The 21,566-nt window shown below is 31.5% G+C and overlaps 5 protein-coding genes across 6 annotated transcripts in view; 4 read left to right on the top strand and 1 right to left on the bottom strand.

Annotated features, from left to right (window-relative positions):
- The window catches only part of LOC108737429, a 24,611-nt gene extending 22,496 nt beyond the window's left edge, over window positions 1-2,115 (top strand). The window contains exons 4-8 of the mRNA XM_018470268.1: window positions 159-350; window positions 445-813; window positions 1,600-1,692; window positions 1,752-1,836; window positions 1,901-2,115. Of these exons, the coding sequence (XP_018325770.1) occupies window positions 159-350; window positions 445-813; window positions 1,600-1,692; window positions 1,752-1,836; window positions 1,901-1,979 (818 nt within the window). The 3' untranslated portion in view covers window positions 1,980-2,115. The remainder of the gene's footprint in view (window positions 1-158; window positions 351-444; window positions 814-1,599; window positions 1,693-1,751; window positions 1,837-1,900) is intronic.
- LOC108737427 (HEAT repeat-containing protein 1) lies at window positions 2,108-8,715 on the bottom strand. The gene is made up of 3 exons (XM_018470264.1): window positions 8,465-8,715; window positions 7,253-8,406; window positions 2,108-7,142 (listed from the first exon to the last, which is right to left on the bottom strand). Exons 2-3 carry the CDS (start codon window positions 8,401-8,403, stop codon window positions 2,177-2,179), a joined length of 6,117 nt encoding a protein of 2,038 aa, XP_018325766.1. The 5' UTR covers window positions 8,404-8,406; window positions 8,465-8,715; the 3' UTR covers window positions 2,108-2,176.
- A 99-nt stretch (window positions 8,716-8,814) lies between these two features.
- On the top strand, window positions 8,815-9,637 carry LOC108737430 (mediator of RNA polymerase II transcription subunit 20). The gene has a single exon (XM_018470269.2). The coding sequence runs from the start codon at window positions 8,929-8,931 to the stop codon at window positions 9,550-9,552; it is 624 nt and encodes a 207-aa protein (XP_018325771.1). The 5' UTR covers window positions 8,815-8,928; the 3' UTR covers window positions 9,553-9,637.
- Window positions 9,638-9,708: 71 nt separating this feature from the next.
- LOC108737428 (porphobilinogen deaminase) lies at window positions 9,709-12,435 on the top strand. Of its 2 annotated transcripts, none has more exons than XM_018470267.1 (5): window positions 9,709-10,257; window positions 10,315-10,387; window positions 10,445-10,631; window positions 10,695-10,959; window positions 11,099-12,435. In XM_018470267.1, exons 3-5 carry the CDS (start codon window positions 10,450-10,452, stop codon window positions 12,173-12,175), a joined length of 1,524 nt encoding a protein of 507 aa, XP_018325769.1. In that variant the 5' UTR covers window positions 9,709-10,257; window positions 10,315-10,387; window positions 10,445-10,449; the 3' UTR covers window positions 12,176-12,435. The 2 variants fall into 2 exon arrangements, with proteins under 2 accessions (XP_018325769.1, XP_018325768.1); XM_018470266.1 differs by having other exon boundaries at window positions 9,709-10,262.
- Window positions 12,436-14,005: 1,570 nt separating this feature from the next.
- On the top strand, window positions 14,006-21,562 carry LOC108737405 (glycerol-3-phosphate dehydrogenase, mitochondrial). Its single transcript, XM_018470234.2, has 9 exons — window positions 14,006-14,428; window positions 17,337-17,482; window positions 18,178-18,560; window positions 18,993-19,156; window positions 19,233-19,529; window positions 20,097-20,300; window positions 20,360-20,554; window positions 20,619-20,859; window positions 21,538-21,562. The coding sequence occupies exons 2-9, from the start codon at window positions 17,381-17,383 to the stop codon at window positions 21,560-21,562; spliced, it is 1,611 nt and encodes a 536-aa protein (XP_018325736.1). The 5' UTR covers window positions 14,006-14,428; window positions 17,337-17,380.
- The last annotated feature ends 4 nt before the right edge of the window (window positions 21,563-21,566 follow it).

Genomic DNA, 21,566 nt, shown 5'->3' with positions numbered 1-21,566 from the left:
CTTAAATTTTGGTAAAACTAAACAATAGAATAGAAAATTTGAAATTTTTTTCATTCGACTTTTTTGATGGTAAAATCAAAATTTGTTAAATAAAAAAAAATTTATAAATGAACTTTCTAGTATACGAAACTAATCGTAGAAAATAATTTTGTTTTTAGAACCTAAACTAACAAAACATTGTAACCAAAATTTAACACTGTCTTGGTCAAGAAATCAAGCAATTTTAGAAGGCTTGGTACATAATCCAGGATATCCCCGATTTTATTTAGGCATAGAAACATGCCACTGGACAATCAAAGCCTTGCCATGGCAAAAAATAAAAATTACTATTCTGGACATCTCACTGCTTGGTAAGAATCGAAAATATTTGTAGGAAACATACCTCAAAAAAGGCATGGCAATTCTGATAAAACACGATATAAACTAACGTTTTTCTTTTGATAGGGTACGGGCCGGAAAACTGTTCTGATATTTTTCAAATAAAAGAATCAAAACACGTTTTATTATCATCGTGTTTACAAGAAGAATCGTTCGTAGAGGTGCTTTCAGCAGGAAATGAAATTGAAATTCTTTTGAAACCATCTTCTAACGAAGAATTACTTCCCAGGAGGGGTGTACTTTTTCACTACACTGCAGTCGGTTGTGCTACACCCTTCACACCAAAAAATTCACATTTTCTTGGAAGGAACGACTCAACAGCTGAATTTAGTTGCGATATCGACTTTGCATTTCCCGATACCCATTTGAGAACCAAATTTATAAAATGCATTGAAAACAAATGGGACAGTAACATTCCACTGCCTGACTGCGACAGTGAGTTTTATTACATTTTATTAATACGTCAATTTGAATAAAATATTAATTAATTTAAACGATATCAGAAAGAATATTCTTACTTTCATAAATTACTTTGTTAATTCATATCTTTTCAATATACCTGTATTCGTTTTTTATTAGCTAATCATATTCCTTAGATTGTTTTTATTACTGGAATAGTTAAAAACAAAAATTATGAATTTATTGTTCTTATACGAAAAAGGACAGAAATGTGTTCCTGTATTTGTTATAGTTCTACGTGGTTCTACACGTGCAAGCTATGTTTTTATATAGTTCAATATTATAAACACAATTTAATAGTTAAAATGCGCATGTGTAATTGGTAGCACGTGTTTTTGTTATTAACGTATGTCAATTAGTATCAATTATTGTTAATTATTTCGGTGTATTACTTCATACTGACCGTAATTGTATATTTTACTCGCTCAAACTTAGCAAGATAAGTTTTACCATCAATTTTTGAACTATTTTGTAAGTAAGTTGGTTTTTATTACATGTAAATACATAAAATAATATACATTGGAGGTTAAAGAAAACAAAATCCTTTAAATATTTGATTGTAGTCACAAAGCAGTAATGATAACTTCAATGATTTTAAGAAAGTTTTGGTATAACATCCTATATTTTTTTTGTGATTGCTAAACATGAAGAAATTTATATTGGCTCATAAGGCAAATATTAACCTTCAACCACTTAATTAATATCCCAGCTGCATTATAATCGTTTTGCTAAATTTAAGTAAATTATGTTGTAATATTTCAGATGCAACTGTAGTTGAAGCTGAAACTGTCAATTTAATTTCAAGTGATCTATATACAACTAAGAGAACAATGACTGAAAGAGCTACTATTTCAGGTACCCATATATGCTTCATTCCAGCATACATTTTTTATATATGAATTTTTTCTTTTCAGAAATTGTGATACCCACAATGATAATTATTTTGTTACTTGTTTTAAACAGTGTAGTCCTATTTATGATCTACAGATACAAAAAGAGGTACCTAAGTTGGATATACATTTTTTTTAGTTAAATATTGTAATAATTGTCTTTTGTCTATCAGGAAGGAGTCAGAATATTCTGAAGAAGAATTGGGAACTTTACCTATCAATTGTGATAAGTCTTCAACCTCCAGAGCCTAGCATATCAAGTTGATAATTTTTTTATAACTACTTTTACTATTTAAATTCACATAACAATACATCTCAGGCAGTGATAATAAATCCATTGAATGTATGCTTTATAAATAAACAAAAGAAAAACATTTTTTAAAAATAACTTGCTCTTTATTTGAGGCATTTTAGTTTAGGCTTATAAGAAATAATTACATTTACAAATTTTAAAAATATTTCTGCAATGGTTCCCCAACAATTTTTTCTATTTCTTGAACAGTTCTTCTGCAAGTCTTTTCAACATTTTCTTCATCATCTTCCAAAAGTTCGGCTAAGAATGGAATAGTTTCTGGTAACAGTGGCAGGAAATCTTCACCAACTTTTCTTACTATTTGAAGCAAACAGTCCAATGCTGCCAAACGCACTTTCCAGTCACTGTGCCTAGTTTTTAACATTATTTGGTAGTTCACTTGCTTCCACAAAGCATCATCTCCTACGGCTACGACAAAATTTACAATGCAAGGACTCAAAAGGTTCTGGGCCCTTTTTTCCAAAGAATCCACACCTCCAAGAGTATTTTCCAATTGGTCTACAATTGGTTGCATCAAAACGTCATACCTCTCCTTATTCACGAATCTTTGAGTGTCGTACAAAAAAACGGCATTTAAAGTCTTTAATATGTTCTCCACAAGTAAAACATTTTGTTCCTCATTCTCAAAGTACAATTCTTTTTGTTTTATCACATTACAAGCATCCAAAAGATTGGCGGCGTTGTTCAAGAAATGGCCAGCAAAAAGCACGAATAAACCCTTTAATGAATTAGCAATTTCATAAGAGAGATGGTAGAACGTGATAACACGTTCAGTTTTAGCGTCTGTACGAACAGCCCAGTCATACAACTTGTAATAAAAGGGCCTAAATGATGACTCTGATAGTTTCAATATTAACGTGATTAACGCTTTTACGAGATAACCTTCGACTTCATTAGCATCAGAATAATTAATTTCCACGTTTGCTCTAAACTGTAATGAATTTAAGAAGAACGAAATAAGTTCTTGTATGTGCGCCTGTAAATCAATTCCTTTAAGCTGGCTTATATTTTCGGAAAAGACGTTCATCAAAGGTTGAACTGCCTTATAGTCACTTTTATTTATCAAATTATTGTAAGAGCTTTCTACAGCTGGGATAAGAACCCGAGAAGGAATCGCAGTTCCTATTTTATGAGTTATGCTCGTTATTTTGTTTATAAACGGGGTCAATTTCTCATTCTTCGTTTCTGCATTCCAGCTGCAAGCTAATGATGAAACTGCGCATAAAAGTTTTTCCAAATAAGGGCTCAGAAAAAGAGGTAAACTATCTAAAATCTTTTGAAGCGCTGTAAGTACACTCAGGAGTAGTAATGTTGGCATTTCTTTAGTTTTCTGTGTTTTTAAAATCTTGATTAGAGCCGGCATAAATTTATTCAAACTAGATATCGTATGTGCTCGAAGGTTTGCGCATAATTCTGCAAGACACAATACGATAGACGCGAGTACATTATCCTGTGCCTTCCTAGCTTTCACTAAATCTGTGACAAAGCCTAAAATGTACAAAAACTTTTCTGGGTTTTTAGGTGCTAAGAGGCGCACCAAAAGTTTCAATGACAATAATGCAGTTTGAATTAAAAGTTCAATATCAGGCTCTATTTTGTCATCATCTTCGATTAATTTGATTATATTAAGTAACGGTGGTATTACTGCTTGTAATTCTGACTCATCACACTCGCTAAAGAATTCTATATTATTTTGCAGCTTTGTGTTCAATAATTCTAAAGCTCTTCTTCGTAACACCGATATAGTATGCTCCATTAAACCTCTTATCACTAAAAGGAACATTTGAGGAGTCAAAAGAGCATTCAAACTATCAAGAATATCATAACAGTGGTGTAACATGACCTTCCAATACTGGGCTTGAGGAGAATTAACATTTTTCTCTGCAACTTTCATTGTGTGTTGAATGTATGTTAAAATATTAACAATTGCGGTCTTATAAAGATCTTCTAGTTTTAAAAGATCATCGTCAGGTAATGAAGCAACTTTTTCGACAAATTCACGAGAAGATAAAAGATTTGATACAAAAACAACCAAAGTGTATTTGTAATGTCGAAACTGTTTCGCACTATAACGGTTTATATCAAAAGTACAACTTTCAACGTCAGATTCCATGGCCTCTTCTTTGTCGTCAGGTTGTTTCCGGAGATATTCCAATAATTTTATACATGTAGATAGAAGGATTTCAGGAGAGAATAGTCCACATATATGCATGGCAATATCTAAACGTTTTTGAATGTTACCAGCTTCCGTTAATAATCTATTTCCTTTAGGTTTAGATTTTTCTGAATGACCGTGAAGAACATGGGCTTCGAAAATTAGAAGTAATAGCACGTAAAGACTACTTTTGGTGTCAAGTCGAGATAGTAACTGTTTAAATAAAGGCATTCTACGATGTTCCGGAATATCAAGAATGGCGTCGACAAAAACGCGCAAAACTTTCGCAATACATTCCTGAGAGTTATCGGCAATCAGTAATGGAACAATGGTATCAATTATTTTTGATATTATTTGAAAGCTGTAAGCATCATCGTGTCTCAGAACAGACGATCCCATAAAAGTGAAAACGGCAATTATATGATGAAGAACCTGATCAGGAACCACAGATGCCGCGTACGAAAGAAGCAAAAGAGCGTGATGATGAGTCTGAGGGTTTTGGGACGCTCTTATGCACTGAACAACTAGCTCCATGTTAAACACATTTTCAGGCATTTTTTCTGCCTCTGTCTCACTTTTACTACACAAATGAAGGATGGTCGACAGTATCAATTGCTTTGCATATTCTACATTTGACTGCTCATCAAAATCAAGGCATTTCTTTAATAATTCAAACAAAACTGGAAGTAAATGAATATAATTAGTAAGTTTTTTTTTCTCTTGAAGTATTTCGAGCACTGTGATGCCTTCTTTCCATTCAAAAGTATCCAGAATGTCAACAGTAGGGATGATACTTATTCGTCTCTTTTTCTTACTTTCATTTAATTTAGGGGATGTTGTGTCTTTCATTTTCACTAGAAAGTCGAGTATAATACTCGCATCAAGATGTATTCTTTTAAAAGTTCGACTTGCAGACTGTAAAACTTCAGGATTTTGAGAAAAAGTTTTGAGTTTGATTATGGACGATAGAAGTGCTTTTTTCACGTCACTGTTTAACTTTTCAAAAATTGTTTCGTCTATTTGATTCAACAAGAGTACTGCAGGTGATGTATTCTTTGTCTTCCCTAATGCGATATTAGTTTGGTCGTTTCTAATGAGTAAAGTTATCATTTGCCAAGGCTTTGAAGTTAGAGTGACATGTTCAGAAACTGTTGCGTCAAACCGAAGAATATTCCTATAAATTATTTCTGATTCGGGAAAATTGTAGTTCCTTTTATTTGAACCAACAAAAATTTCCATTGCTAATTCTGAAGTTTTACTAAATCTGTTGAAATCGTTAATGAAAGCGAGAAGTTTCAAGATACCAGAAGATAAGTATACTGGATACAGAGGAGAGCTGGAAATTGTGAATAGAACATCTAGCACTTCTTGTAAGCTCTGGCTATTATTTTCTGAGAAAATATTGTACACTATTAAAGGAAGTTGTTCACTGTCCATTAATATTTCTTCCTCTCCAGTAAGAATATGATTTAAAAATTGTAAAAAACTGCTAGTGTTTCCCCTTGACGTCTTTTCTAATATTAATTTTATTATTCTAAAAGTTAATTCACGAATTTCTGAATTAGTTTTACTCAAGGCGACCATAAGATAAGGCACAACAAGTGAATCAAAGGTAATCAACTCATTTAATTGCTGAGTGGTTTTTCCTAAAAAACCCTTAATTGCTTTCAAACACATCACTTGAAAGTGTTCCTCAATTTGTTCGTTGTAACAAACTGAAACATTTAAATAAAATTCAGTTTTTAACAAAATATTGCCACATATATGATTTACAAAAACATTCAATGTATTTTTGTAAGTAGAACTAATGCCTTTGTGATTTGAACCATTGCCCTCCAGTAAAATTTTAAATAATTTCAAATAGAATACATTATCTTCCACATTTTCCATAAAGTCTACCCATCCAAGCTTCTTTGCAGGTTTTTCAGTTTTAGAAATTACTTGCTCAATGCAAAATAAAAATGCTTCTAATGAAAGGTTATTCTCCCTAGCCAACATTATATGGTCAGTAAATTTCAACTTTTCCTTGCTGACATGAATTTCAGAGGTGTTCAAATAATTTTGAAATATTTCTATTAATAAGCAACTTATATCAGGAGCGGTATTTTCTTGTAGAGTGTAACTTATCACTAATGATGCGATATATTTGTGTAAAGCATCTCTGTATTCTGAAGGAAATTCATTTAATGCATGAATTATTGTGTTTATATCCATAGAAGCGCCCCACGAACCAAGAGCCTTCATTGTAATTTCTGAAAACATCTCGTAACTTTCTGCTTTGGAAAATTCTTTAATAAATGGACTAATAAAACTCAATTTTCTTCCATATTCTGAACAAACAATTTCCTTTGCAATTTTTACTTCATCACTTTCAGCAGGTAAAAGAAATGGTAAAATTACCAATAATGCTTCCAAATCAGAAGTATTGCTGTGTTGAGAAAATACATCAAAAATAATTGAAGATATTTTCCACCAAACATCCTTTTCTTTTTGACATTTAATGAGCAACTTGAACATTATATCTCTAAAATTGTTTACACCAATGATGTCTGGTAATGTATCCTTAAATGATTGCAATGTTTCATATACAACACCAACATCTTCATCTTTAAGTCTATCAATAATCAGGCTTCCTATAAGATTTTTTTCTCTATTTTCAAGATTATTATTATTTACTAAATGCTTAATTGCTTCGATTCTTGTGTGAGGATCAGGATGATAAAGTTTTTCAAAGAAGTCATAAGAGTCTTCCATTGCAATTTTCATAATCTTACGAAATCCTTTATGTTGTTTTGTGGAGAATTTTGTTGAATTGGTCATTAATTCCTTTATGACATTATCATAGTCATATGGGTACTGTCTCTCTAAAGTCTTAACATATTTCTTTATCCAATCCTTTATTTTTTCTGAGTATTTAAACTTACTGTTGCATAACTCGAAGATAATTCTAAAATGTAAACCGTTATTAATTATTGAAAAAGCACATGAAACAAATCATCATAGTACAATAAGAAGCTCATTAAAAACCTTTTGCATATTATGAATGTTATATCTTACCCAATTGACTCTTTGATTAATTGCTCATCCATTTTAATTTCAGAAAGAATGCTATCCACAAAAACAATGCACTGTTCTTTATCATCATTGAACAAAAATTCCCTTATTGATGCCTGAAGAAGTGGTAATAACAAAGGGGTGATGTTATAACCAAGATCATTAAACTCTTGTAAGGTTTTTGGAAACCACTTCTTATGAATCACATGTTCCAAAGCACCCATGGAAACCTCCTTATAATGAGTTTGTTTTTGATAAATAATTACTAATGTCAAGACCACTTCATTCCTCAAAATTTCAATTTTTGTCAGTTTTCTCACAATCAGAGTTAAGATCTTTTCTGACAGAATTGTCTTTGCAGCCAATCTGGCTAAGATAATAAGAGATGCAGCCAAAAAATCTGATACCTGTGAGGATATTCCTTTCAGTAAGACTGGCAACATAAATGAAATATGAGTTTCTTGTAAAATTTTAGTATATTCAATAGCTCCAGTGAATACAATGCAATAAAAGTTAAAAATTGTGATCAAACTGGAAGGCTTTTCATGAACAGCCACTGCAGTCAGAACAAAATCAGATAAAAACTTTATAAAATGAGGGTCACTTCCTGCATGATTAAAAAGTGATTGTTTGGTAAGATGTATCCCACGTTTTTGCAGTGGACGTAGCCAACGCCATTTGTCATTAGATTCTTTGAGTTTAAGTAATTGTAAAACTCTAACAAATATGTTTGTTTCATGATATGGAAGTATCAACATTAGTATATCCTCTTTGTTGTATTCATGTATGTGATAACGATATATAAGCCACTCCAGTGCTTTGTGTGAACTATTTAAGAGAAAATATGGAGACAAAAGTATCAAAAACTTCCTAATATTCTTATCCAGTCTTTTATTGGTATCAGCATTTTGAACTGAACGTTCAAAGTCTTTTGAAGCAGGATGAAATAGGGTAGATTCAAACTGAACAAAAGCCGCATTTTTATTTTTAAGTTCTTCAAAACCATCAATGCCAATTTGATATACAGTTTCTCTATTTAGATTTGCAGCTTCTGAAGGGTCAAATAATAAAGAAGCGCGCTTTTTACCTCTAATAATTGCAGACGTTTGAGGAACCGCAAGCCTTTGCAGTTGTTCTGCAAGTGATGTACTCATTGTCTAAAAATGAATTGTATAATTATAAATCAATTAAATAACCTCAATAATAATTACTTACTCTTATGAAACTTCTAAAACATAAAAATTAACTAACTTATATTCATACGACACCACATTTGCACTGTAACATTAAGGTTAATTTTATATTTTTATAGGTTAAGTTTAATTATTAGCCATAGATAATAGATACACTTCATACAATTTCTGTGAAATTTCAACACTATCTGCATTGAAATATTTACTAGCATGAATACTAATTAAATTAAAAATCAAGTTAATATTTTAATTAATATAAATGAAATGGATACTAAAATTTTAAAAACATGAACTACTAGTACACCTATGGACTATGGAGTAGTTAATCTATGGAAACAGTACTGGGAGTACATCTATTATCTATGGAGTACATGTATAGTTATATTTGGCCTTGAATATTTTTGCTGTTAACCTGCAAATGCCTCAACTTTGTACATTTATCAAATAAGCAAAATACTATGTATAACGTATAAAAGATTTGTAGAAATGGGGGTTACAGTAGTACAAAACTTTCCTATTACGGAAAACAGAACTGGTCCGTCTACTATCGAACTTCTTACAAAGAGAATATCGGCTTTAGGGGCGATTCAACAAGGACATTTTTTAGTGGATTGTGAAACGTATACATCTGTTCCCCAGCTTGGTAATCCACGAACCGTTCATATTCTTCATAATTCTGAACAACCAGCCACAGTATTTTCTATATTAGAGACAGAAAATAAAACTATTCCTCTAGCAACAGATGGCTTATTTGATTTATTAATGATAAAGATGGCCAATTTCTACACTTCAAAAAAGCAAACCAAGGCAGAATCTAAAGGGCCGCGTTATGAAATCGGAGATTTTTTAGTTAAATTGGGCACAGTTACTGTAAGTCAAAACTTTAAAGGAGTCCTAGTGGAAGTAGAATACAGACCTTGTGTAGTACCAGCAATGTGTTGGGAATTAATGAGAGAATTCTTACAAGGATTTTTAGGATCAACAGCTCAAAGTGCACCACCATTATATCTTCAAAATAGAATGCAGGACATTTATTCTCCAATTGATACAATTCATCAATATTTAGAACAATTTACTATTTATAGGAAAGCACCAGGATTAAGGACATAATTGTATTAATGATATAGTTTATTTTCGTTTTAGAAAATGTAAAATGTTTTTAATAAGACAAAAACTAATAAAACTTTAAAAACTTTTGAAGCTATATACTGTGTATTAGTAGGTGTGTACAACAAAACAATTATAAAATTAAAAAATTTAGTATTCTGTTTATATTTATGTGAGTGACATGTGTATCCTTTTTGGATTATCGTAAATATTTAACCGCAAATAATTTACATGTCCACATATATTGATGCAGTTATTATCAAATTATCTATACCATAACTATCCAGGGAAAACAGGAACCCAGAAGCCAGAAAAAACAAACAATAGCAAGAATGTGACAGATACATAACCACAAACGTCATAAGCAATATCAGACCAATTGAAAAATTTTAAAACGTGTACCAATTCGTGATAATTAGAATATGTTAATTATTAAGTTCAATTGCAAGTCATGCTGAAATAGTTTTTAAAACAATATTAATTTTCATACTAACAAATGTGCATTTCAGTAATATGATATTAATGATAGAAAGTGGGTCTCAGTCAATTAAAATGGTGTACTTGGTTGTGAAAGTGAATTTGAACACACTTTGAATTAAAGTTGAAAAAAGAACCTTACTTTAATGGATCAGGAATACAGTAAAACTTGTGATTCAAATTTAAATAAAATGTCTGGTGATAGAGTAATAAAAGTAGGCTCCCGAAAGAGTGAGGTAAATTTATGTCTTTTATATACATAAATATTAAAATAATTTCTCTTTTCAGCTTGCCTTAATCCAAACGAACCACGTTATTTCACTTTTAAAAGAAATACATCCTACGTACAACTTTGAAATAGGTATATTACATAATCATTTTTTTTTTAAATAATTAAGCTAAATAATTGTAATTTTAGTTACTATGAGTACACTAGGTGATAATGTACTCGACATTCCGTTGCCAAAAATTGGCGAGAAAGCATTATTTACAAAAGAGCTCGAAACTGCCCTTTCAATTGGTACTGTTGATTTTGTTGTTCATTCTTTAAAGGATCTTCCTACTGTTTTACCAGATGAAATGGCTATTGGGGCTGTTTTAACTAGGTATCTCATGTTACTTTATGACTTTCTAAAATATGCTAGCATTACCATCCATATGTTTTATAGGGAAGATCCCAGGGATGCATTGGTTCTTCATCAAAACTTTAAAGAGCATTCATTACATACATTGCCTAAGGGAAGTGTCATTGGCACATCAAGTTTAAGAAGAACAGCTCAACTTGCTAGAAAATATCCTGATCTTATAGTAAAAAGCATTAGAGGAAATTTAAATACTAGGCTACGCAAATTAGACCAACAAGGGATTTTTCAAGCTTTAATTTTAGCAACTGCAGGTTTAATTAGGATGGGTTGGGACAGGCGAATTTCGAAAGTAAGGAAGTAGTCCTATATAAATTAAAAAAAAATTAAGTATTAAGTACCCAAGAGATTGGCATTTTAATTTTTGTCCTACGAATTTTGTATAGAAATAACATTGTCAGAAGTTAATTACTGATCAATTAAATTTTTAGGTTCTCGATACTAACGAATTATTGTATGCAGTGGGTCAAGGTGCGTTGGGTATAGAATGCAGAGCTGATAATGAAGAAATTTTAAATCTACTTAAGCCTCTTTACGACGTAGAGACAGCACTTTGTGTAATTGCTGAAAGAAGCTTCCTGAAGACTTTAGAGGGAGGTTGTAGCGCTCCGGTTGCTGTCGAATCGCAACTAAAGAAATTAAATTGTCACAAGATCAACTTAAACTTAACAGGAGCTGTATGGTCATTAGATGGTGTTGAACAGCTTAAAGAAGATGATAACGCCTCAATAGAAATGAATAAGGAGTCTACAGAAACGACTAACATTTCAAAATGCGCTAGATGTTCTTATAATTATAGGAATCGTCAGGGTTGCAGCAAAACCATTATAGATGAGCTAGTTCCAATTAAGTGCCCTGTAAATGACACACCAAAAGACCAAGTAAATGATAACGAGAACCGTGGAGGATGCAGTAAAATGATAAAAGATGAATTGGTTTCAATTAATTCCAGGAAGGATATATCAAAAGATCAAACAGATAGTAATGTAAAAATGAATTCCATCACCAAGAGTGTAATCAAGAATACAATTGATGAAAAATCTGATTCTACAGAAGACCTTATTCCAGCAAAGAAGCTAAAAATTGAAATTAAAGATAAAGATATTAAACAAAATGATTTAATCAGCATTTCAGTTGAAGACCCTCATGAAAATTGCCCAGTAGAAATACCTATTGGTGCTGATTTCATGGGAAAATGTCCATTTTTGGAATTGTATAACAATGATCGCAACATTTGCGCTGATATTGAAAATTGTAACCAACTTATAAAAAATTGTCCCTTTTTTAAAGAAAAGGGATTAAAAAATAACAGTAATGACGAAGAAAGTACATCTACAGGAAGTGGCGAAGGCAATTTGTACGTTGGATTGGTACCTCATCCAGATATTCCAAAAAAAGCATTAAATGAAGCATTGGCTTTGGGTAAACGGTTAGCCCTTAATTTAATGGGGAAAGGTGCTGTAGAGATTATGGCAAAAGCTCATGCACAAATTAGAAATAGTAGTTGATTTTTTTTTACTTCTATAAGAGATTTTATGGGTGTTAAATCATTTATTAAAAAAAAAGAAAATATAATATATGAATGCCATTTTTGTGTTTTAATTAAAATAGTATCACATCACATGTGGTCGATATTCGACTATTATTTATTTTATCCAACATAAATAGAAAGAATAGTATTGCATCGGCCAGGAATAGAACCCGGACTGAATGTTAAAAAACTTTTCAGATGATATTTGAAAGTCTTTTTTTTTCCGTATTAGAACAAGATTCTGCAAAAAAAGTATAGATTTCTATCCAACAAAACAATTGCGTTAGAATACCCCTAGTGAGCCGGACCACAAAATTAGTTCCAACTCTTAAGAACCCAATAACTTTTGTATAGATCTTTCTTCGATTTAAAACTTCCCTGGCGAAATATTTGCCGTAGCATTAGGCGTTTTACTTCATTTGTATTAAAGGATGTGATGCCAAAAACTAGTTTAAGGTATTTTGCTAACCCAGGGTTAATATTCTTAAAACCACATAAAAAGATATTTAAGGAAACAATATTCTTATGAAAGGGGTAAAGAGTATGCAAATTTAAAATTAATTCTTTATGAATGGCATTGTTTAAATAGATCCTTAGACACCCTAATTACAGCAGACATCCGATAGTGTGAACTTTAGATAACAGAAACATCGCATAAAATGAACAGCTTATTGATTATATTGAGCCACTGTATATCGCTAACACTAAATCTTCGATTATAGAAATAAATGTTCAGTTCTATTCGTTGGAAAAATGTTGTTTTATTCATGTATGCACTTTAAAAAATAGAAACAAACAAAAAATTCTGATTTCTTTAGTAAAAAAATGTTTTATATAAGTATTTGATAAAAAGTGTGCATAATGGTGTTTTGTTTTGTTAATTACATATTAAATGTATAATATTCATCAATGTGAACAAATCGACAACATGTAGTATAAGTACTGAAACAATAACTGATAAATGATCGGTGAAGTAATTGAGGCCTGAAATGGTAGCAATAAAACAAACTTCCATTGCCATTCATACTAGTTAGGATATGCGAAGAAAGTATTACATTACTCCAAATAAGGCTCATTTTGTTATTTTGTAATTAAGATAGACAACTGTGAAAGATATACAGGGTGCTCCGAAAACATACATGTAAATTATTGCATATATACTTTTACCTCTTAATTTAAGTATTTTGTTCATTCACTATTTTTTATGGATTTTTAAGAAGTCTTGGCTACAAGTTTCACCAAAAAAATTGTTCTGTGATGAAAATATTTATGGTTCAAAGGATATAATTCGTCAAGATTACAATTTGAGTTTTTTATCATTGATTACCGATTAACTACTCAATCGATCATTATGAAATTTTATAGACGCATTATCAGAGATACAGAAAAGGAAGTAGGGTACCTTTCATTCAGAAAAAGAAAATGTTCCCTAAGGATAGGCAAATTAGTTTTATGTTGCCGATTTCACGGCTTAACTACTCGTTCAATCATCATGAGTACAGAAAAGGACATAGGAGTGTCCTTTTATCCAGAAGAAAAAATGCTATTCTCGAGGGATAGAAAAATTACTTTTATGTGGTCGTCCACGATCTATGACAAGTTTTTAGAGCATTAACGCGAGAGAAACCGCGGGTAATATCAAGTATCTTATAAATTTTCATTGGTCATTAGGTTATTACAAAAATAAGACAACATGGAATGTTTTAAGTATTAAAAAATATTGTCTTATTATTCAAAGCTAATCATTACTGTAGACAATTATTGACCTTAATATCAAAACATTCATATCGTTTGTGTAAGTACTTAGTTACCTCGGTGGGTATATGTGGCTCATTCGTTTGAATTAATAATTATAATTATAATAAATAAGACTGTTTATGGCATTTCTAGTTTTGTTAAAAATTGATTGTGTAATTAAGACTCATCCATCGAACGCTAAATAAAAAAAAGTACCTAGCAGATTAGGAAGAAACAATTTACGAAATCGCTACTTAAGGAATAAAAAAACCGCTTCAGACTAGTGAATACAAAAACGATTTAACTAAACCATTATATATAAGTACCTGAATAACAGCTGCAGAAGGTTGATTATATTTATAATTGGTATTTTAAGCGGTGCAGCAGATAGGTAGGTACATTGCAAAATAAGTAACAAATGTTTGATCTCAGGCCAATTTATTCCTTCATGTGACGACTAATCAATGTGATAAGATCAGCTCTCAAAGTCGTGGTAAGCCTTTTTACTAAATCACTCTCTTATTAAGAAATATTTTTACTTTTGTTTGCGTAATCTACAACTAAATAACTACGTTTTGCGTAATTTTTGTCACAGACGACTGACTAGACATGCGCTACGTTGGACGCGAATAACTTACGCGAAATGTACGTAACCCAGAAAATAATTAAATTTGACCATGAAACTTGGATATAATGGTTAATGCGTGTTGATTATTATTATTATTATATTGTGGAATTGCTATTTTAGAATAATTTTAATAAAGTTGCAGTGCTAAAAAGACCCATGTGTTCGTGTACAAGGACGTTATTATTTGTGCTGTTTTAAAAGGCAAGTAGGCAACTAAAAAGGATTTTCTTCTGATTCGTTTTTAATTCATGTGCGTATTAATAAATTAATTTAGTAATTGTTAGACCTCCACCTACAACAGTATTGCTTCCGTTTTTGTGTTATTGTAGGACGTTTAATAAATTAATTCCATCTTCTCGACGAATTTTCGCGCTGAATCAATACCCTATGCGTTGACTCGTTTTTATCACGGGAAATTTAGGTCGTCGTTGATGACGTACCTATTGTACTCGTTACAGATAGGATAAGTAAACGTAAGGTAAATTAGTGACGAATATATTTATCATTCCAATACACACGAACACGTGTTTTACTTAAGTAATTTTTACATAAATAGAATAGACCTCATCGTTTTCGTCACATTGAAATGTAACTGAATTATTACTGAAACTTATCGTGTACATTCAATAACTTAAATATACTGACATATAAAAACCGACTTCAATACTTTAGACAAAATAACTGACTGACTAAAATGTTAAAAAGATCTGGCTGATAATTTAATTAATTTTCCTCCATTTGAGAATGATTATTTTTTTCAAATTTAAACGGTATCACCCTTGGGATATAACTTTTTTAATTGTTTCCTTTTCAAATCGTTGATATATCCTGTACAAGATGAACTAATTTCGATGACCTACACATGAAACCGTTGATGCCAAAATATCGCATACCCGAAACTATACCAAGAAGTTAAAAATAAATGTAATTGTATTAATCAAATCAGTGACAAAAATATCTAATCTTTTCTGTTTTTCGTTTTTCCGATACTATTTTATGGATTTCAAATTCTGGAGTTATCTATTTACTTATTCCATAATCATGCAATATTTTATAACATAATAACGCTAGGCTCATTTTATTGTTTTAATTTATCTAAATTATATTATTGCAAGCAAGTAAAATGCCGGTAACGCTAGTTTGTTATACAATGGTGTATAAATTGTACTAGATACATTAGCAAAATTGATTTCAATTATCGCTTTTTAAAGTGGTTCACATTAAATAAGAAAATTTTTGTTTCTTGAAATGTAAATCGGTTAGTCAAAATTTATTGAAAAATACATAATTCTTGTTGTTAATCATAAATGTAAAGCTGAAATTGTAACTTTTATAGTCATGGACTTTAAATCAAAAAAAAAATATATATTAATTACATATCGTTATTTTTATCAAAAAGTAACCAGCGTAACCTAAGTAACCTAATGAATGTTGTTCAGAAAAGACAAACTTATCGCTGAGTTCAATTACAATATATTTATAAACTTATGATTAAACAATGTATTACAGAAAATTAGTGTTGTAATATAAATAATTAAGCCAAATAAGGTACATTTATTTTTTTGTTTATTATTGAAGTCTTATTTATTTACTAACGTACTGAACCTTCCTTCTTTAATTTAATGTTAATATTAGGAATCAACTTACTACGCCATTGTCGAAATTTAGACTAAATGATAAATATACCCACTAAGAAGTACACAATGAGTGTTTCAGATAATTTGCAATTTCTCTATTTGAAAATGTATTTTTTATCATCAAAAAGTTTTCAGTACGTAATATATACGCTATATATTTATTAATTCTTAAAATCAGTATAAATAAACCTAAACTTTATTGTATAATACGAATAAACCTTAGTATGTTTTCTATTGGATGTATTTGAAGATAATTTCGATATGCGCTGTTAGATTAATTAAAAATAAATAATTTAACTACTAAAATACTTTAAGATTCTTTTAGAAACATAAGAAAGAAGTTACACAGGCAATTTTTTAGAATCATTGTTCTACTCTAAAAATATCAGAAAATACTTATAGCCTAGTTTTTGGTATGTGGAAACTTGACAGAAATTGTTTAACAATTACTTACAGGGTAACTGATAAGATGACGTATTTCTTTGCAATCGTTTGAGATATTTCGAATTTTGTATTTTTTTTATTAAATCCGTTATCTACTATCATCAAAAATTAATAGTGCAGAATAAAAAATTATTTCTTGTCAACATGTCCTCTTGTTGTATACATACATAGCTGCTCAGGGTATCTAACAGAAATTACGTTAAATACTGTGTTACGACAAAATTACAAAAGTTAAAACGTATATATATGTGTGTTGTGCAAAACTGATATTAGTCTGGTGACCGCGAATTAATGTCATCCTATTATAAGATTTCTACAACACATGTACGTCTTAAATTCTATAATTTTGTTTTATGGCAGTGCTTAACATAATTTCTGTTGACCCTGTGATACTGTATTTTTCTAAAATATAGCGAATTTGAAATACCTCAAAATGTAAAATGCAAAGTTTCTCAATATAAAAAAGAATATTCTCAATTAACTAAGTTATCGCCTATTACATAACCATTATCGTAAGAAACTCTGTACAAGCTTATCTAATTTTGTTTTGAGTAAAACGTTTCCATAAAATGTGTGTGCACATAATAAAATTTTTTATATCAGCATTATCACGTAGTAAAATAAGGATAAGAATGAGCGAAAGTGAAGGCAAAAGTTTGCAATGTGATAAATGCGAATTTTATTTCGTCTAGTTATACCAGAGCACAGCAGCTGGTAATTTAAGAAAGTGCCAAAGATGGCTACTATCTTCAAAAAATTCGCCATCACAGGAGTAACAGGGACTCTTGGAGCTGGTCTTGCCGCTTATTACCTTCTCAAAGAAGAAAGCGATTTCAGAGTATGTAAAAAATTTTTTACAATTAATTTTTGAGTTCCCATTTTTAAGTTTACGATAAAAATTGAAAATAAAACTGATTTCGAAGTTAAATTAGGAAAACATCAAAAATACAGGCCGAATTTTAAAGTAAAGAGAAGTACACAAGTAGGGCTGAAAATTGAAACCTCATCATTTTTAGATATCGTAACTTAATGGCGGGAAACCGTAAAATTTTAAACTTATTCGGGCTTAAACAGTTAAGAAAGTAGTGATAATAGAAGCAAAACTACAATTTTAATCGTGCATAGAAAGAACCCATAAATCCTGTATATCATTAAGCTTATGAATGTTAAAATCGGAACTAATCGGGTAATAAAATTTTTATTAGATTTTAGACTCACGATCGATAAAAGTTTTATTACCCTAATATTGACTCCATATTCAATTGAATAAAGGGTCAATATCATTTCCTAGTTTTATAATTGACTTCTATGCTCTATTCCTTACAGAATTGAACTCGTTTGCAAATTTCCTCTGTCAGTTCTATTTTCTTAGTTATATTACAATAAGTTTTGTCAATAATTTGGTAAAATTAGCAACTTATGGAACATTTTATGAATTGGCAAATCTAATTACATAAACTTGAGAAAACTCAAATTAAATTTTAAATAAAAAAAATGCTGCAATTGCTAAGTATAATATTTATTATTCTCTAGTGGAAAACAGTTAAAGCACAACAAGCAATCAAAAAGACAAAACGTCCCCTACCTCCACGTAGCGAACAAATTACATCATTGCAAAATCAAAGTTTTGATGTTGTAATAATTGGTGGAGGTGCCACTGGTGCAGGATGTGCCTTAGACTCGGTAACAAGAGGATTAAGGACTGCTTTAATCGAAGCCGATGATTTTGCGAGTGGCACCTCCAGCAGGAGCACGAAACTTATCCATGGTGGTGTTCGGTATTTGCAAAAGGCTATCATGCAACTAGATTATGAGCAATACAAGATGGTAAAGGAGGCCCTACACGAACGAGCTAACATGTTAAATTCGGCACCTCATTTAGCACATCCGCTTCCCATAATGCTTCCAGTGTACCAGTGAGTATGAGTATATGGTATGTCTTTATTTAACTCTACCTGAATTAGCAAGAAAAAGTGTAACTAACTTTGGTAGATGTAAAAATGAAGGACTTACAGAGGGGCCCAAGTTACTATACTAACGATATCGTTCTTAATTGAAAATAACTGATAAAAGGTCTAAAATCATTAAAGTTATACTAATACATATTTCTTTTATATGTTTAGTACGTGGTAGGAAAGCAAACCTATTAATCAATAATATATAATCAAATTTACTAAATTGTGGGGAGACGCAATGAAATAAAAGATTTGGATTTATACGAGATCTCATATTTGTGCTAATTATAAGCTTAACATTCGGATCGGCTTTATCCTAATTGTTTGGGCTTTGGCACTATCCATTTTCATATTCATCTTTTCTGAATTGCAATAAATTTAAAAAATTTTTAGATGGTGGCAAATTCCTTATTTTTGGTTTGGTATAAAAATGTATGACGTTGTAGCAGGATCAAAAACAGTAAAAGGGTCCTATTATTTATCGAAGAAGAATGCTTTAGAACTTTTTCCCATGCTGCGAGGTGACAAACTTGTTGGAGCTATTGTATATTACGATGGTACGTCAAAAAATGAACTGTTTTAAATCAAGAAAACATCAATTTTGTTTATGTTCTTATTTGCATCGACGATTAGGTCAACAGGATGATGCTAGAATGAACCTAGCAATTGCTTTAACCGCAGCTCGTCACGGAGCCACGGTGGTAAACCATGTAACGGTAACTAGCTTAATTAAAGATAAAAATGGTTCCGGTAAGGAAGTGATAACTGGTGTCAATGTACGAGACGAAATAACCGGAAAAGAGTGGCGTGTACCTACCAAGTGTGTTATAAATGCAACTGGACCTTTTACAGATAGTATTAGAAAAATGGATAATCCTACAATAAAAGAGATCTGCTGTCCTAGCAGCGGTGTTCATATAGTATTGCCAGGTATTTATTAAATACCAATTGGTCGCAGAGTATATTATCTTCATTCATTTTCTTAATAACTTCATTAAAAGATAAAAAAATTCTTCCGAAATCAACTTTTCAAATTAAATAAGTACGAAAATTTTTGTGTACTACAATCAAATCAAAATTAAAATATACCCATGTCAAATAATTCTCGAACATTTCCAATGGTTTGGTTTTAATTTTTTCCAGAGATATTCTACCATGGTCCACGAAATTCTTCTCTCCTGTCGCTGTTTTACATACCATACAAATTTAGATAAACTTGAACCACTGAAAAGAGCGAAATTTAACGCGTCCACATTTGAAATTGGTTAAAAAAGATTCAAAATTATGAATGATTTTTTCAATGATGAATTTTCATCAAACACATGTCACCATGCGACTCCCTGTCGCACTTTTACATCATAAAAATTTAAAATGGAATATGGAGCACTTGTGAATCGGAATTCCATGGACCATGGTAAAATAACTTGGGAAGAAGTGTAAAACTTCATCGTTTTAGTAAATACACCTTTTAAATATGTACATATTTTATGACAACAGGTTATTACAGTCCGGATCAGATGGGTCTTCTTGACCCTCAAACTAGCGATGGTAGGGTGATTTTCTTCCTTCCATGGCAAAGGCAAACAATTGCTGGTACAACCGATTTGCCTTGCAAAGTAACTCATAACCCGAAACCTACTGAAGACGAAATTACGTTTATTTTAGAAGAAGTTAAAAATTATTTGAATCCCGACGTTGAAGGTTTGTAGAAAAGGTTACATTAACATAATTTTTTGAATAATCAAAAATACTGTTTGCAGTTAGAAGAGGAGATGTAATGTCAGCATGGAGTGGTATTCGTCCCCTTGTATCAGACCCTAACAAACCTGATACTCAATCTCTAGCCAGGAATCATATCGTTCACGTGAGTGACTCAGGATTGGTAACGATCGCAGGAGGAAAATGGACAACTTACAGGGCAATGGCTCAAGAAACCATTGACGCAGCCGTAAAACGTAAGAGTTTTGAGTACATGTAATACATACGAAAAAGCAGATTTATGAAAATGGAAATTTTTAGACTGCAACCTGAAACCGGAAAGGGGTTGCCAGACAGACGGTCTTCTGATCGAGGGAGCTCACGGATGGACTCCAACAATGTACATCAGATTAGTACAAGATTTTGGTCTGGAATGTGAAGTCGCGCAACACTTGGCAAAATCTTACGGAGATAAAGCTTTTGCTGTAGCAAAATTAGCGTCATTGACGGGTAAAGAAATTCTTAATTTTTTTAATATACAAGAAATAGATTCATTCATAAGGTCGTCAGTCCTAAGACTAGTTGGACACGTACCTCCACTCTTTGCTATCGTGAACTAAACTTCGCATTTCCCTAAAACTAGAACAGCCCACATCGTTAACTATTTGCGAACAGTAATCCAATCTAGGTCTACCTCTATTCCTCTTAACTCCTGTTTCTGTCTCTAATATGTCCCTAACTAGACCTTCATGCCTGAAAAGGTGTCCTACCAACTTATCTCGCCTATTTTTTAGTAACTTCCATAGAGTCCTCCGTTCTCCTATTATTTCTAATACCTCTTCATTTCTAACCTTCTCTATCGACGGTCTCCTCATTATTCGCCTATAACACCACATTTCGAACGCTTCTAACCTTTTCCGCCACGCCCACCGTCCATGTTTCGCACCCGTACATGCCGCGCTCCAAACATACACCTTTAACAATCTTTTTCAAATTTCTAAATTAATCCTTTGTGAGCATAGAAGTGACTTCTTTTTATTGAAGGCGACTCTGCTCTGCTTTATATCCCTACTACGTCTTCCGTCCTGACCTATTTAACTTCCTAGATACCTAAAATCAGCCACTTCTTCGTCTCCTATCTTTATATTTCTTTCCCTACAAGAAGTAGATTGATAAAGGATAAAGTTTAAATAATTAATTTCGGAAACGTTTATAACAATTTTGACTAGGCCAATTTCAGAAAATTTTGTAATGAACCTATGTAATCTC

The sequence above is a fragment of the Agrilus planipennis genome, unplaced genomic scaffold (assembly GCF_000699045.2).
Source record: "Agrilus planipennis isolate EAB-ADULT unplaced genomic scaffold, Apla_2.0 scaffold143, whole genome shotgun sequence".
NCBI classification, from domain to species: Eukaryota; Metazoa; Arthropoda; class Insecta; order Coleoptera; family Buprestidae; genus Agrilus; species Agrilus planipennis.
The sequence above is the reverse complement of the archived record's forward strand: the minus strand, read 5'-3'. Positions and strand labels throughout refer to the sequence as shown.

Bases quoted from the DNA above. Each gene is read 5' to 3' on its own strand.
- LOC108737427 (XM_018470264.1), bottom strand. From the start codon at position 8,403: ATGAGTACATCACTTGCAGAACAACTGCAAAGGCTTGCGGTTCCTCAA. The intron at 7,143-7,252 runs GTAAGATATAAC...TTTACATTTTAG, and splicing joins TTAATCAAAGAGTCAATTGG to AATTATCTTCGAGTTATGCA.
- LOC108737430 (XM_018470269.2), top strand. From the start codon at position 8,929: ATGGGGGTTACAGTAGTACAAAACTTTCCTATTACGGAAAACAGAACT.
- LOC108737428 (XM_018470266.1), top strand. From the start codon at position 10,173: ATGGATCAGGAATACAGTAAAACTTGTGATTCAAATTTAAATAAAATG. The intron at 10,263-10,314 runs GTAAATTTATGT...TTCTCTTTTCAG, and splicing joins TAGGCTCCCGAAAGAGTGAG to CTTGCCTTAATCCAAACGAA. The intron at 10,960-11,098 runs GTAAGGAAGTAG...TTAAATTTTTAG, and splicing joins GGGACAGGCGAATTTCGAAA to GTTCTCGATACTAACGAATT.
- LOC108737405 (XM_018470234.2), top strand. From the start codon at position 17,381: ATGGCTACTATCTTCAAAAAATTCGCCATCACAGGAGTAACAGGGACT. The intron at 19,530-20,096 runs GTATTTATTAAA...TTATGACAACAG, and splicing joins TGTTCATATAGTATTGCCAG to GTTATTACAGTCCGGATCAG. The intron at 20,301-20,359 runs GTTTGTAGAAAA...TACTGTTTGCAG, and splicing joins TTTGAATCCCGACGTTGAAG to TTAGAAGAGGAGATGTAATG.